Source organism: Colletotrichum spaethianum (genome assembly GCF_022836535.1).
Source record: "Colletotrichum spaethianum MAFF 239500 DNA, contig01, whole genome shotgun sequence".
NCBI classification, from domain to species: domain Eukaryota; kingdom Fungi; phylum Ascomycota; class Sordariomycetes; order Glomerellales; family Glomerellaceae; genus Colletotrichum; species Colletotrichum spaethianum.
The window spans coordinates 1,268,982-1,283,536 of NW_026054771.1; the positions used below are offsets into that span (position 1 = coordinate 1,268,982).

General features: G+C 54.7%; 6 protein-coding genes across 6 annotated transcripts; 3 read left to right on the forward strand and 3 right to left on the reverse strand.

Annotated features, from left to right (window-relative positions):
* Nucleotides 1-649: 649 nt before the first annotated feature.
* Nucleotides 650-1,106, forward strand: ColSpa_00329 (60S acidic ribosomal protein P2; the record flags this gene model as incomplete). The annotated part of the gene is made up of 3 exons (XM_049266541.1): nucleotides 650-808; nucleotides 871-1,000; nucleotides 1,060-1,106. 3 exons carry the CDS (start codon nucleotides 650-652, stop codon nucleotides 1,104-1,106), a joined length of 336 nt encoding a protein of 111 aa, XP_049122498.1.
* An 896-nt stretch (nucleotides 1,107-2,002) lies between these two features.
* ColSpa_00330 (serine/threonine-protein kinase nak1) lies at nucleotides 2,003-4,636 on the forward strand (the record flags this gene model as incomplete). The annotated part of the gene is made up of 2 exons (XM_049266542.1): nucleotides 2,003-3,784; nucleotides 3,833-4,636. The coding sequence occupies 2 exons, from the start codon at nucleotides 2,003-2,005 to the stop codon at nucleotides 4,634-4,636; spliced, it is 2,586 nt and encodes an 861-aa protein (XP_049122499.1).
* A 479-nt stretch (nucleotides 4,637-5,115) lies between these two features.
* Nucleotides 5,116-5,751, reverse strand: ColSpa_00331 (homocitrate dehydratase, mitochondrial; the record flags this gene model as incomplete). Its single annotated transcript, XM_049266543.1, has 1 exon — nucleotides 5,116-5,751. One exon carries the CDS (start codon nucleotides 5,749-5,751, stop codon nucleotides 5,116-5,118), a length of 636 nt encoding a protein of 211 aa, XP_049122500.1.
* A 605-nt stretch (nucleotides 5,752-6,356) lies between these two features.
* ColSpa_00332 (ribosome biogenesis protein RLP24) lies at nucleotides 6,357-7,335 on the forward strand (the record flags this gene model as incomplete). The annotated part of the gene is made up of 5 exons (XM_049266544.1): nucleotides 6,357-6,695; nucleotides 6,738-6,839; nucleotides 6,898-6,956; nucleotides 7,016-7,151; nucleotides 7,210-7,335. The coding sequence occupies 5 exons, from the start codon at nucleotides 6,357-6,359 to the stop codon at nucleotides 7,333-7,335; spliced, it is 762 nt and encodes a 253-aa protein (XP_049122501.1).
* Nucleotides 7,336-9,206: 1,871 nt separating this feature from the next.
* Nucleotides 9,207-10,382, reverse strand: ColSpa_00333 (chanoclavine-I aldehyde reductase fgaOx3; the record flags this gene model as incomplete). The annotated part of the gene is made up of 1 exon (XM_049266545.1): nucleotides 9,207-10,382. One exon carries the CDS (start codon nucleotides 10,380-10,382, stop codon nucleotides 9,207-9,209), a length of 1,176 nt encoding a protein of 391 aa, XP_049122502.1.
* Nucleotides 10,383-13,255: 2,873 nt separating this feature from the next.
* On the reverse strand, nucleotides 13,256-14,129 carry ColSpa_00334 (peroxisomal membrane protein 4; the record flags this gene model as incomplete). The annotated part of the gene is made up of 3 exons (XM_049266546.1): nucleotides 13,256-13,763; nucleotides 13,922-14,037; nucleotides 14,100-14,129. The coding sequence occupies 3 exons, from the start codon at nucleotides 14,127-14,129 to the stop codon at nucleotides 13,256-13,258; spliced, it is 654 nt and encodes a 217-aa protein (XP_049122503.1).
* Nucleotides 14,130-14,555: the final 426 nt, after the last annotated feature.

A 14,555-nucleotide genomic window follows, 5' to 3' on the forward strand; every position in this document is an offset into this window, starting at 1 on the left:
ATCTGTTGGACTGGGGGGGGGAGTGGAATCACTGGTACTTCCAGCGCCGTCCACCAAGGCCTAGCATCCAATCTGTTAGCCTCTTCGGAAGCTGGTGTGGCCCCGGTTCCGTGCTTGGACCCTGGCGCAAAAGGAAACCTGGCCTGCATACCAAGCCCGCAGGAACCTGGAGAAGGGTGGCTGTCAATGGTGGAAGGTGGCCTCGTGAGTTGAAGTGTGGCCAAGGCGGGACCTGAGCAAACAGATGTGGCTGGTGCGTACCATGGGAGTCAGGCCGGACACTGGACATCCTCGCTGGAGGTTCCCAGCCACCGCCCGTCCCCGCCCTAAGCGGCCAAGTCGCTAGGGTAGGTTCCGCACCCTCCGCTCACAAAATGGAAAAAAAGTTCGATTTTCGCAAACTTTCCGAATCGCAACAACCACGCGAAATATCCTCCCAGGACTCGAAGATTCAGTCTCCGCCCAACTTCGCGGTTAAATTGATTGACCTCTCGTGTTCTCTACGACAAACTGTGAGTATTCCTTTCGGTCTATTTTCCTCGACAACAACGTTCGCTTCCGACCGCCTGTCACACATCTGCCGTCTTCGCGAAAATTGCCGAAAGCCCTTGACTGACACTCGTCCGTCGCAGAAAAAACCACATTCAAGATGAAGCACCTCGCCGCTTACCTTCTCCTCGGCCTCGGTGGCAACACCTCCCCCTCTGCCAAGGACGTCAAGGCTGTCCTTGAGTCCGTCGGCATTGAGGCTGATGACGAGCGCCTGAACAAGCTCATCTCTGAGCTCGAGGGCAAGGACATCAACGAGGTTCGTTTTGATATCCGGATGCGGCACGAACGAAAGGACACCCGCGCTGACCAATTGCACAGCTCATCTCTGAGGGCTCTGGCAAGCTCGCCTCCGTCCCCTCTGGTGGCGCTGGCGGTGCTGCCCCCGCTGCTGGCGGTGCTGCCGCTGCTGGCGGTGACGCCCCCGCCGAGGAGGCTGCCAAGGAGGAGGGTAAGATGATTCTCATGCCTGTAGATGCCCGTTCGACAGTTTTGCTGACCCCTTTGCAGACAAGGAGGAGTCTGACGACGACATGGGATTCGGTCTCTTCGACTAAGCGCCTTTCTCACGCCTCTGATGACAGGCCCCGCGCCCCCGTCTCATCGAAGAAGTCACGCAGCAATCGGCCGACGTTTTCGCATGTCATTGACGTGGGAAAGTCTCTCTTGGGTTGGGCTTCGGCACACGTTTGTGTAGGAACACCTGCTAGGTTCGGTCAAATAAAAAGCTCGCTGGTTCTTTGAAAGCGTTTCGTTTGATTCTATGTGATTTGTCTGGTATATTGCCCCCTGAGTGAGGGTTATGATGCTTTAGTTCCACTATTGTGGTATCGCGTTGCATGCGCAGGTCTTGCAGCCCACGTTCTCACCCGTGCGGGGCGACATGTTCGTTCGCGACAGAGGGAGCGAGGGCACTTAATTATCCCCTGCATGAAAGGATTATGTGGGAAACGTTTTGCTCGTTAAGAAGCTTTGACCACATCGGAGAAGATAAGTGTAGGAAGTACTCTAGCTGGAGGGCACTCTTCGGCCTCAGGCATTTCAGCACTGCAAACCCCAAAATTTAATGCGCCCAGCGAGGAATGTGCCGCTTTGCTTTCATCCCGTCCAGTCTTGCGTTGCTCCGACAACCAATCCCCCTCGTCGTACCTTCTCATTGGCCAACCCCTGCTAGCCCCAAATACGGGAGCGTTCCCAACTTGACAAGGAATCGACGTATCCCTCCAACATACAAGATGATAGTGACGCGCCGCATAAACTAATTTCTTCTCCATTCGCAATCTTTCGGATCATGGGCACCATCGACACGTAAAACAGTGTTTAGTCGACCATAACAATCGCTTTTTCCGGCGGAAGGTGCTCAGTCGCCGAGACGTGGAGGGTCGCGCCGTTCAGCCCCATTTGTCCTGCTGCTCACAATTGCAAAAACAATCACCAACCCCGACCGCCCGAAATGGACATGTCGACTGCCTCGCCCACGCCTTTGGGCACCGCCGGAACCGGTCTCTCGCGAAAGCCTTCCCAGAGGCAGGGTCTTCGGAGGCTGCCATCGCGGCCCCATCTCAACCGAAGCGAATCCAACCCAGTGCACGCAACCGCCGCCGCGCCCGCGCTTTCAAAGAAGTCAGACTCGCAGCAGTACGCCATGCACGACAGCTCTGACGACGAAATCCCCGTACCCATGAAGCTCAGCGCTCTCACGAAGGCATTGCTCAATGACGGCGGTGCACCCGAACCCCAACGCGCTCCTTCACCGCCGCGAACACGTCGTCGCACCAGCAATCTCGCCGCGTCCACAACTTCTGCGACGGAAGAGAGAAGGTCTCTTCGATCTGGGAGTGCACAAGCGTATGATACCAGGTCTACAAAGCACACGTCGCCATTGCGAAGCAGGGAGAACAGTCCTGTGCGAAAACGAGTTGTCAGGCTGAGCACCACGCCCAAAAGCCTAAGCCAGATGCGCCCCACCAAGAGAAGGTCTACCTCGCTGTCGCGATCTACCAACCAACGCCCTCAATCGAGAAATCGGCCAGAAAGCCGGGACCAGTCCTCGGATGAGAGACAAGAACCACCCAAGGATGTCAATACACCTGCCCAGGGAGTACGCGTCGTCCGCATTGCCGCGGGCTCATCCGGCAACAGGAGTCGCCTTACCAACTCATCGAGCCATTCCAGACGCTCAGGATCCCAACTGGAGCAGGACTACCCTGAAGAGCCAGTGACTGCAGCACGCAATGCTTCTGGCACCAATCCCGGTAGCGTATCCCGCCACACCAATGTGGGAAGAAATATCAAGCCTGAGGACAACCTAGCCTTACAAGGCTCGATGCGCGTCAAGCGAGTCGGCAAAATTCCTGGAAGCTTTCTGAGTGGACCTGCTCGACGTGGCCGCAGGAGGCAAAGCGAAGAAGAAGCAGAGGCGAATGGCGATGGCGAAGGGTTACTCTCAAGTCAGTATCATGACGGTCAGGGCCAAGACATGGAGAACGACCTCGCGTCATCCTTTTATGGCAATGGCGGGCAAATTTCGTCAGGCAGCCCGGTAGCGCTCGGCGATTCCGGGAGAGCAAGTCATCGAAGGGCAGCATACGATGCCGGGCCTGTACCACGCGTCGCGGGTCCATCTCCCAAGGAGATGGACGACCCAGAAGAGATTCACTATAAGCTACCTGTGCCACGCCCTCAGGTGCCATCTTCGCATGACCAGGAGAACGAGATACACTCTGTCTTGAGAAACTCCAAGCCTGCCGTCAGCATAATCTCTGAAAGGGACATCGAAAAGGCTTCCAAGCGCCCCATCCACACTGATGCTGCACATCATAGGTCTGCTGCGTCTCCCGAACGAAAACCATTGTCCTCGCTGGCAAACAACACTCCACGCAGGCCTGCGCCGCCTCCTCCACCAAAGATGTCGGTTCTCGATGCTGCAACCACCTCGGCTGGGGCAGCCACAACATCGCAGGGAAAGCAGAGGCGAAACATTCTTCGTGTCAATGGAAAGTCTTACACGAGGCTGGATTGTCTAGGCCGAGGTGGTAGCGCTAAGGTCTACCGCGTCACTGCCGAAAACGGAGCGATGTTTGCCCTGAAGAGGGTGTCCCTGGAGAACGCCGATGAATCGACTGTCAGGGGGTTCCGAGGCGAAATCGACCTGCTAGGCAAGCTGACGGGCAATGATCGGGTCATCAACCTTTTTGACTACGAAATGAACAACGAAAAGAAGATGCTTACTTTGGTAAGTAGTTTGTTCCCAGAACTCAGAGCAAAGCTAACATTTTCCTAGCTCATGGAGATGGGCGAGTTGGATCTTAACACTCTCCTTAGAAGTCGACAAAACCCTGAGTCAGCCAAGTTCGACCCCGTCTTTGTCCGCTTCTACTGGAAAGAAATGCTCGAGTGCCTTCAATCCGTCCACCAGTCCGAGATTGTCCACTCCGACCTTAAACCGGCCAACTTTGTCCTTGTCAAGGGTCGCTTGAAACTAATCGACTTTGGCATTGCCAACGCTATTCAAACAGATGAGACAGTAAACGTTCACCGCGAAACGCAAATTGGCACACCGAATTATATGTCTCCTGAGTCGCTCATGGACTCCAACGCACCTCGAGGCGGCCGCGTTCCCGGGAGGCCCAAGCTGATGAAAGTTGGAAAACCAAGCGACGTGTGGTCTTTGGGCTGCATTCTCTATCAACTTGTATACGGCATTCCTCCTTTTGGCCACATTGCCAACCAGATGGCTCGGTGCCAAGCCATTATTAACTGGGACCACAACATTGAGTTTCCCTCTAGAGGCATGGGCGGCGTCCCAGTGCCCCCCTCTCTCGTGCGAACCATGAGGCGGTGCTTGAACCGTGAGGTTCACATGCGACCAACATGCGAGGAACTCCTCCATGAGACCGATCCTTTCCTCTATCCTAATGAGATGAGCGAGAAGGCACTCCCGGTGGACGAAGAGCTTCTTGGTAGAATCATCCAAAGCGTCATTACAAGATGTCGGGAACGCATGCCGACCGAGACTGAGGCCATGTCGGTCTGGCCATCAGCCTATTGGTCGAGTGTAAAGAAAGCAACGAATTCGAACAGATGATGAAAACAGGCGTTGGATGTTGGAAAGCTGTAGGAAAGGGCGTCAACGGCAACCTCACCTTGGTTTAATGATCATGGGCAATATTCATAGCTTGGAGTTCCTTGGACGGGTTGGTCTTGCTTCTTGTTCAGCTGCTTGGTGCAGCCTTTCTGTTTTGTTTTTTCTTCTTTTCTTTTCTTCGCATGCTTTGAATATCACTTCCAAGGCCTCGACCTTTGGTTACGGCTGCGCACGATTTTGGAGACGCTGGCATAGACACGGCGTCTAATTCAATTTTAACTTGAGCCATTCGGCCTCAAACATTTTCAGCGACTACACAACGCCCGAACCATTGCACAGCGTTAAAGTGTTTTGTGTTTGCCTATTATACAGCCCCGATTGGGGGACGACACTGGTACAAGAGATCGTTTGATTCCATGACTTTGTACACCTCTTTCATACTCGAACAATCCTGAATGGCCCCAACCAGCATGATCGACTCAAGCCTCAATCTCCTCAGGGCCGTTGATCTTCAGCTCGCTGATAGTCAGTGTCGTGAAGCGGTGCTTGCTCTTGACCGTCTTCACCCTCCTCTGCCTCCTCTTTGTCTTTGTCTTAAGCCGCATAGGCTCGCTCTCGGTGCCTGTCACGACTGCGCGGCACTCGAACACACGCTCGTCGATGAAAGGCGCGCCCTTGAGAGTGTAATCTCTGCTGCCAATGACGGAGGCACGGTTCAGGCGGAGGACGTCGCCGGGTACAACGCCAGGCATCTTGAAGGGCAGACGTACGCTGTCGCCGGGCTGGACAAGGTAAGGGCGTCCATGGATGTGGAAGGTGATATAGTGGTTGGGCTGGGCAGCCAGGAAGGGAAGGACGGCCTGCACAGATTCGGCGATCGGGGTCGTCGAGGACGGCGTCGCGGTCTTCGCAGCAGCGGCCTGGGCCTGCTGTGCTATTGAGGGCTTCGTTGCGGCGTCTGAGGGGGCGACGGGCGGCGCATCGTGGGCAGCGGGCTCGATGATTGGCGCCGTAGAGTTGAACCGCCGGGCGTGGATCGGGAGAAGGAAGGTCGGCGGGAGGCGGGTGATTGGTGTCCTGAGCTCCAGAACGGAGCGCAGCAGCGATCGACTCATGTTCGGAGGTTGATAGTATATCGCTCGCGATGCAAAGACAACAATTGGACCTGAGGTTCGCGTTGTGTAGCCGTGGTCCAATTGCTTTTCTCCTCGTTCCGTCGTTATTGGCTTCTCTCTGGCTTTCCACGCGAGCAAGCACCAGGTCGGAACATTGAAGCTTCAAAAAAGTTCGGATAGACTGCAGCCCATTCTCCTGGTTAGATGGCGGATAAACTATTATTCCAGATCGGCCAAGCAGGGAGGGTCCGCGCGCAGGGAATTTTTGGAGGGTCCCTCTACTCCACTCTTGTCAGTATCGATAGTGATGGGAACTTTTTTTGACCCGCCACTTTTGACGAACCTCCGTACACTGTAGCTTCGTCGACAACTACCACCTTTGACGAGTCTCAACACCTTCGTCGCCGACAACGAAAGACGACCTGACGAACCCCTGAAGCCTCGTCAATAACCAGTAACGCTCCTTCAACACTTAATAATAGGAGAGTCGCTACGAGCGCAAATCAGCCAAGATGGTACGCCCGCCTGGCTCTGGAATACGCCAAATGCGTATTTATTTCGAATGACATAATATCTGACAATTCTCATAGCCCCAGAACGAGTATATGGAGAGATGGAGGAAGCTCCACGGAAGACGCCTGGACCACGAAGAGAGAGCTCGCAAGAAGGAGGCGCGTGAGGGTCACAAGGCCTCCAAGGATGCGCAGAACCTGCGCGGCCTCCGGGCCAAGCTTCACGCGAAGAAGCGCCACAACGAGAAGATCCAGATGCGCAAGCAGATCAAGGCCCACGAAGAGCGCAACATCAAGACGAACGACGAGAAGGAGCCCAGCGAGCCCATGCCTGCCTACCTGCTTGACCGTAGCAACCCGAACAACGCCAAGGCGATCTCGTCGCAAATCAAGAACAAGCGTGCTGAGAAGGCGGCAAGAGTATGGGATTCCGTGTGTTGGAATGCTATTGGGCAATTGCTGACGGTGTGGTAGTTTGCTGTGCCTCTGCCCAAGGTTAAGGGTATCAGTGAGGAGGAGATGTTCAAGGTCATCTCCACCGGCAAGAAGACACACAAGAAGTCGTGGAAGCGCATGGTACAGTTACTACTGGTTTGGAAACCTGCAGAGAAGCTCTTGCTAACTTTTGGTTCAGATCACCAAGCCCACTTTCGTCGGACCCAATTTCACAAGAAGAGACCCGAAACACGAGCGGTACGTTGCGCTCCTCCTCTGCCATTAAGGCTCATTGCTAATGGTGCCTCTTAACATAGCTTCATTCGCCCAATGGGACTGAGATACAAGCATGCTCACGTTACGCATCCCGAGCTTGGAGTCACGGTCAAGCTGCCCATTATCGGCGTAAAGAAGAACCCTCAGAACCCGTTGTATACCAACCTGGGAGTTTTGGTACGTTGAAACGGTAACCCTTGAACACTTGGGTACTTTACTCACACTTTCGCCGCAGACCAAGGGTACCATTATCGAGGTCAATGTCAGCGAGTTGGGTCTTACGACAACCGCTGGAAAGGTTGTATGGGGACGTTACTGTCAAATCACGAATAACCGTACGAAAAGCCCATTGGTAACCTGAAATGGACATTTCCGCTAACTTTCTTTAGCCGAGAACGATGGTTGTGTGAACGGTGTTTTGCTTGTTTAAGCCACGATAAGAGGTGTCTAGAGTGCTCTCTAATAAGGGTACTGCATCGTTATTGGCGTCTGGAGTTATGGCAAACAAGAAAAGGGGCTGGGTGGATGCCTTAGATTGACAACATCAACTTGAACCTAGGTAGATGAAACAATATTCCCATTTGTGCCTAGACAATGCAACCCATTGAAATCCAGTAAATTCGGTGACTCCAGCTGTTTGTTCCTGAGACATACTGATTGATTGGTGTCATTTCTCATGCAGTGGTGGGTTGATACAGGAGACTGCTCACTTCGATCCTCCTCGCCCAGCTGGCAAAGTCAGAGTTCTTGGTGGCTCTAGCTCGGTACAATGGCCCAGGTTTCATTGTGGCAAGGTCCTGTGCTACTTCTAGGTCTATTCACATGTTCTTCACAAGTAGCATCTTGCATATTAGGCAGAGTCGACCTCGTCTCCAAGCCTTGTTTTGTCATTCATTTCCAACGTCCTAAGATTGACTACCAAATGGGATCCTGAGCTGGTCAGCCTTTGGACCCCTCTTGGCGATTTCTGGTTGTGCCAAGACTAGTGACCTTGTATTGGCAACAAGTGTCTTATTTCAGCCAGACTAGTCGCAAAGAAGCATACCATCACAGCCTCAACAACAAAGTCTTGGTTCGGAGAGAAAATAGACGAGCATGATGCGCATCGAACTTGTGGAAGAAAGGCGACAAAACGTGGGGCCCTTCGTTCGTTCAGTACTCACTCGGCTCTTGTGTAGGCTCAACAAAGGCATGATGCCTATCAGCCTTTCTATTTCTTAGTTGAGGCGGCCGCTCCTCTAATGGTTTAACCGTTGGTTTTTGAGAACCCTTGGCTATCGGTAGAGTTCGAGGCGTAAACAAGTGAGATCCTGAGCTGATATGGTCCCCGTATCTTGTATTAAAGTCTGTATGTCAACCTAGGGTCTCAGGGAATATACCGCTCATCAGCCGACTGGCCCTGTGGTGTCTCTAGGACACCACATGCTGAGAGTTCACCTAAAAAGAATTCATAGACGCCGATAGTACTGTTTCTTGTCTGTGCAAGTCATCGCGAGACAAGAGTAAAAAGTATCACGGAGGCATTGATTGAGCTGGGATCACTAGGTATCCTTAATCATCTGTCTCCCACATACTCAAGGCAGTAACACTGATATGTCGCAAAATGATTCCTTCGAAGATCAAGTTGCGGTCAGTATTTGAGCTTGAGCAGGCCCAGTTTAGACTAAGGAATGACTCCTGACTTGTCTGAGCTCATTTTGCGCACATATTGGAAGTAGTCGGGATCGATCTATCAAACAGCGAACATGATTGAAAGAGTACAGAATGGGTTGTGAAAGGCATTGAAAAGTGTATTCGGGAACATCCTGTAACGACTCGAAGGCTGGACTAATGAAAAGCTCAAGGACCGCCAGAATGTGATGGCAGCCTATTTGTGGCTCACTTTTCACCTCGATACTCCTTTCGATATCAGTACGCATGCACAATTTTGCCCTTCAAACGAATGCTCGTCCCGGTGTCATTGCACCATATCATAGTGAATAGCCAACATTTCGTCTTTTCATCTCAAAGAAACTCACTGGAAATGCAAAATGATCTTTAAAGCGTCCGTATCAATTTGCCTCGCAACCCTGGCGCCATACAACTTTCAGGGTTAGAGACAAAGAAAATGTATTTACGCATGTCTATATGACCCTCATAGATCTATCATAATATACCCAAACTCCATTGCTATGCAGAAATGTCCCATGCTTTCTTCCATTATCCCACCACCACCTTCTTTCCAGTGCTTCTCTAAGCGGAACCGTTGGCACCGTGAGCCTTGACGTACTCCTCGCTGAACTCGTACGTGTTGTAGCCGTCGTTGCTCTTCTTCTTGTAGAAGGTGGTGCGGTCGTAGGGGGTGAAGGGGATGCCGTTCTTGACGCGGAAGACGAGGTCCGGGTTGGAGATGAAGTAGCGGCCAAAGGCGACGGCGACGTCCCACTTGGCGTAGCGCTCGTCAACAGCCCAGCGCGCGCTGTCACCGAGGTAGCCGCCGGCAACGACGACGGGGGAGAGGTTGTCCCACTCCTCGAGGATGAAGTCCAGGGTCTGAGGGCGGTCCTTGGCGAAGGGCTGGACGTCGTCGGTGGGCTGGCGGGGGACGATGCCCAGGTTGACGGGGTTGCCGACGGCCTCGACGAGAGACAGGTAGGCGAGCTTGTAGCCGGCCTTCTTGATCTCGCGGACGATGTAGCTCGTCTGCTCCCAGGTGTCGGAGGAGTAGGACTCCTGGAAGGTGGCGAAGGGGCTCAGGCGCAGAGCGACGCGCTCGGCGCCAATCTCGTCGACGACGGCCTTGATGATCTCGAGAAGGAAGCGCGCGCGGTTCTCGACGGATCCGCCCCACTTGTCGGTGCGCTTGTTGACCGAGTCGCGGGTGAACTGGTCGACGAGGTAGCCGTGGGCCCCGTGGATCTCGATACCGTCACCTCCGGCGGCGACGACATTGCGCGCGGCAACGCGCCAGTTGTTAATCTTCTCCCAGATCTCCTCCTCGGTGAGGGCCTCAGGCGGGCAGGGGCGGCCGGTCATCTGCACATCGGAAGAAGAGCAGTACTTGTAGCCGCGGCCCTTGACGAAGGACGGGTCGGCAGCGCGGCCGAGGGACCAGAGCTGCTGGAAGACGTAGCTGCCCTTTGCGTGGATGGCGTCAAAGACGTTCTTCCAGGCGGCAATCTGGGCCGGGGTGGAGAAGTCGGGGAGGTCGAGGTCGCCGACGTCAGCCGGGGAGATGGCGGTGGCCTCGGTGATGATGAGGGTGCCCGGGGTCGAGGCGCGGTCGGCGTAGTACTGGGAGACGATAGGCAGGGGCACGCTGTCATCGTCGGCGCGGTAACGGGTGAGGGGGGCCATGACGACGCGGTGGGCGAGGTCCATCTTGCCGGCCTTGAGAGGCTGGAAGAGCTTGGTGTTCTCGGCGGCCATTGTGAGTGTTTGGAGACGAGTTTGCGTATAAAGTTGAGGGGTATCTAGAACAGTATTACAGGAACGGAACGAAATGTATGAGCAATGGTATCTCAGTGGTTTATATGTAGAGAATGTTGTGTCTAAGTGGAAGCAATTCCTCATTTGAAGCGGGCATCTCGAGAGTATTTGTATCCTCACGATTTGGTATAAGTCGAACAAGAGCCCACCGCAGGCATCGTCGTGGAATCATCTGGAGAGTCCCACCAGGAACCTCAGAGGCCCTCGGCAAGCCCCCACAGTTTGATCTGCCCGCATGAGTTTGCTGTTCCACGAGGTGAAGACTTTTCCCTCCTGGACGGCTTAGAAATGGAGTCCCTTCCGTCGTCTACGGCGACAACTCGGAGAGCGGGTCCTCTCGCCCTGCCGTCCATTTCTCAGCAAAAGCCCACGTCTTCTCACCCTCCGAGCGGTGAAACCGAAGCCGGATTCGCTGTCGTGCTCCACGGATCAGGGCGGTAGCAGCCACGCGGTAGACCAAGCGCTACTTGCGGATTCCCGGCCAAAGAAAAGTTCTCGAACAAACGACAGAGTCACTAGGGTCTGTCGAAACCGAGGCTCCGCAGCGGTGCCTTTCTGGGCAAAGGCCGTTAACTGGAGAGCACCTTGACACAGCGAATCAAGGTGGCGGACTGAGGCCCGAGATTGCCAAAAGCGGGTTGAGAGCCCGGGCCTCCAAGCAGCCACGTCGGCAGACGAACTTTTCTGCGTTGCTTAGAAATCCGATAGTACGATGCTCAGTACACCACACTAGAAACCGCGAGGCAACGAGACGGGGCCGTGGGTAGAGGTGAGTGGGGGCTCCTCTGTCCTGCAAAGGGGGAAACGGGAATGACGTTGGAGACAACAAGGTCCCGGGGTCCAATGATGGATGCCCGTTTTTGCCCCCCATCCGTCCCATTGAGTTTTGAGGGTTTGGTGGTGGCGCTCAGGGACAGTAACTTAAACGTCGGAGGAAAGTTCTGACATGCTGAGAAATGCCACGAGGGCTGCGGTGACGGCCCGGCGATTCATTTCAAGGGGCGGGATCTCCACTCTTTCCTTTTGTCGTCGTACCGAACCCGGGTTTTCGCCGGGAACAAGACCAAGAAGTAAGGGTGAGCCTCTCTTGTCACATGAGGCTTGTAGTGAGTGTAGTTTGCAGTTACCGAGAACGACGCTGAAAGCAAAGGAGGGAGGCCCGCAAGCCCAGAATAGTACCATAGTATACTTCCCCTGGCTGCTGCACTGAACAGGAATCTTGTCGCCGATAAATGGACTGGAGGTGCCGTGTCAGACTACTACTGCGTAGCCGGCCCAGACGATAGCTCTAGACGTTGCCAGGGTTCTTTGCAGGTTTCTGCACACAAGACCAAGCGCGTTAGCGATGGGCTGACTATTCGGCTTGATTCGTAAGTGGAATCCCTGCCACGGGCTCTTTTTTCGATTCCAGAATCCCTTCACCGCTGCCGGCCCGGGATCTGGGGTCTCTGTCGTCGGCGATTAGCCCGATGTGGCGCTCGTTATCTCCTAACGGACGGGGAGGGATCTATCAAGCCATGTGCGCCACGATCGCTGCCGACTGCGATCCATGAGTCCTGCAAGGGGACGTAAATGGGGTTCATGCTGCCTGACGCAACCCGCATCTGCCAACCCCGATTACGCAGGGGATCAATCTCACGACGGCTTCATTCCCAAATTTCATGTTCCGGGGGTAAGGTCAAGCCCTTCCATATGCTTATTGCGCAGATGGTCAAGAAATCCGCAATGGGTGACTGGTATACTTGAGAAGCAATGCCTTTCACGAGGTAGTTCGCTCCCTTCTTGACTCCTGGACTTCCATTAGAAGTTATGATGCCCAGATTCCAAATCGCTGTGACCACAGCCTTTGTCCCCTCTCCCCATTTGGCTCCTTACACCACGGCAACAACGCAACAACGGCTTCTTCATCAACAGCGCCCACCATAACAGAAGATCCTCGTCTTATTCCGAAAGCCATACTCCGCCTGGTCGACTACAGCAGCAGGGGCGGCCGGAGAACAGTAGTGGCCACATCCACTTCTCCATTGTCAAGTCCGGCTTCCACAACGACCTAAAAGGGAAGCTCGTCTCCCTTCAATCCACCCTCAGCACGCCCGGTGTGTCCATCCCCGTGATGGGCATGGAGCGGCTGGTTGGTATTCATCGCAGTCGATGCTCGCTATCTTATGCCGAGCCTGCTTAGAGTTTCCATGCTGTTGATAGTCTCGCGGTGTTACGTATGGAGGAATCGGGTGCCGTCCGATGTACGAGAATAAGTATGTCAGTCGTGAAAAAGGAGTGTGCGGCGGAACCCAATGCGCGTGCTGCGTGTAGTGCGCCGGCGTGCAAGCAGAAAAAGAACGTAGAGACTCTCAACGCCGCAGGTCACACTGATAAGGTCGTGGGCGAATCGGTATCCAAAGGTCGCTACTTAAGTACGCATGATGTTTAAGTAGCAGGCAGTGGGAAGGTTTAAAGCTTGGGTCACCGGTGCGCAGCCCATGGAACCGTCACAACATGAGCCGGGTGGCATGCAGTCCCTCAACAAAACCATCGATCCTGGGAACAAAAGAACCTAGGCATGCTTAACGCCTATTGATTCGTGATCTCGGGAATACTTGTAGTCAAATTTGTCGTTGTATATGGTCAACAGACTGGTCTATAATGCCATGTCATGAAGCTGTAAAATGGAATCAAGATTCCCCCGAATGCGTACCGTCGTCCATTTACCTTGTCGTAGAACCTAAGCCCACCCCGATATCCAAGCACCAAACGCCAGTCATCTGATAATACACACCGCCAAAGACGAAGACACAAGCCGCATCGCACGTCGTCTATTTGTTGTGCCAGATGAAGTTGCGGAGCGAGTCCCACTCGTTGCTCTGCTGGTAAATGTACGTCATGCTGCTGCGCAAGCTGGGCTGCAGGTCGGACGGGTGCTGGCGGAAGAGGTACATGACCATGGCCCAGCTCGTGCTGGCGAAGACGGGCCAGGCGTAGTAGCTGATTTTGGTCGAGAGGTCCTCGCGGCTGACGAGGGGCAGGCCCTTGCCGGGGGTGACGGCGAGGCGGGCGAGGGCCAGGACGACGCGCGCAAAGACGTAGATGACAATCTGCTGGTTGACGCTCGAGATCTTGCCGCTCCGCGGCGAGCGGCCGCCAAAGACGACGTAGCCGCCCAGCAGGCCGGCGAAGAAGGCGTCGTAGGGCCCTTCCTTGCCCGGCGTGGGGCCGTAGTTCTTCAAGAGGTACATTGTGAGCTTGTAGATCGTCGCGAACTTTGCGAGGTTGCGGGCGTGGGTTCGGGTCGCACGAAAGACGAGGCCGGCCTTTTGGCGGAATCTGTTGGGGGTATGTGTTAGCGGCTGACAATGGTCTCGTGGCGGGAGGCGAGAGGGTGGACGTACGTTCCCGAGCGGAAGAGGAAGATCATGCTGTGATGAACCAGGAGTCAGCAATGGCCGGTATCCAAAGGATTTAGGGTGGTTATCGCTACATACACAAGCGCATGGGGGAAGCGGACTTTCGCGCCGTAGACTGCTCCATTGCGGGCGCCTTTGACGACGGTGAGGATGTCATGGTACTTCGGGTCGAGGATGATGCGCTCGATTGCGGCCTGGATGCGCGTCAGTCTTTGCGGGCCTTTTGACAGTGCTGTTCGAACGGCAGCGGGCCTACCTTGAGGCCATCGAGAGCGGCGAGCGACATGCTGGTGGCGGAAGGGTGTGGTTGTTGTGGTGGCTAGCCTCGGCAATTGCAGGTCGCTCCCAAGTGGATGACGCTTGCGACGATGGAGTCGCTCTCAATCGACGTACTTCCGCTCAGCGCATGAGGATCGCAACAGATCTTAGGAGGCGCGGGAATTGAGCGACAACAGTGCTGCGTCTACGAGAGGAAAGTGGGAATATCGGACCGGAGAAAAGGGGAACGGAGGTGTGTGTGAGGTGCGGACGGCACTGGGTATTTCGGGGAGAGGAAGTGGTGGACGTGGGCGTGGACGACGGTACCTCGGTCCCTGGCTCTTGGACGGCTTCGGCTCTGGCGAGTCACGCTGCAGCACGACGCTGGAGTCCGGTTGGGTTGGGTTCAGAGCACTGTGAACTCCTCCCAGCCCCAGGTTCCCCCACATGCCCC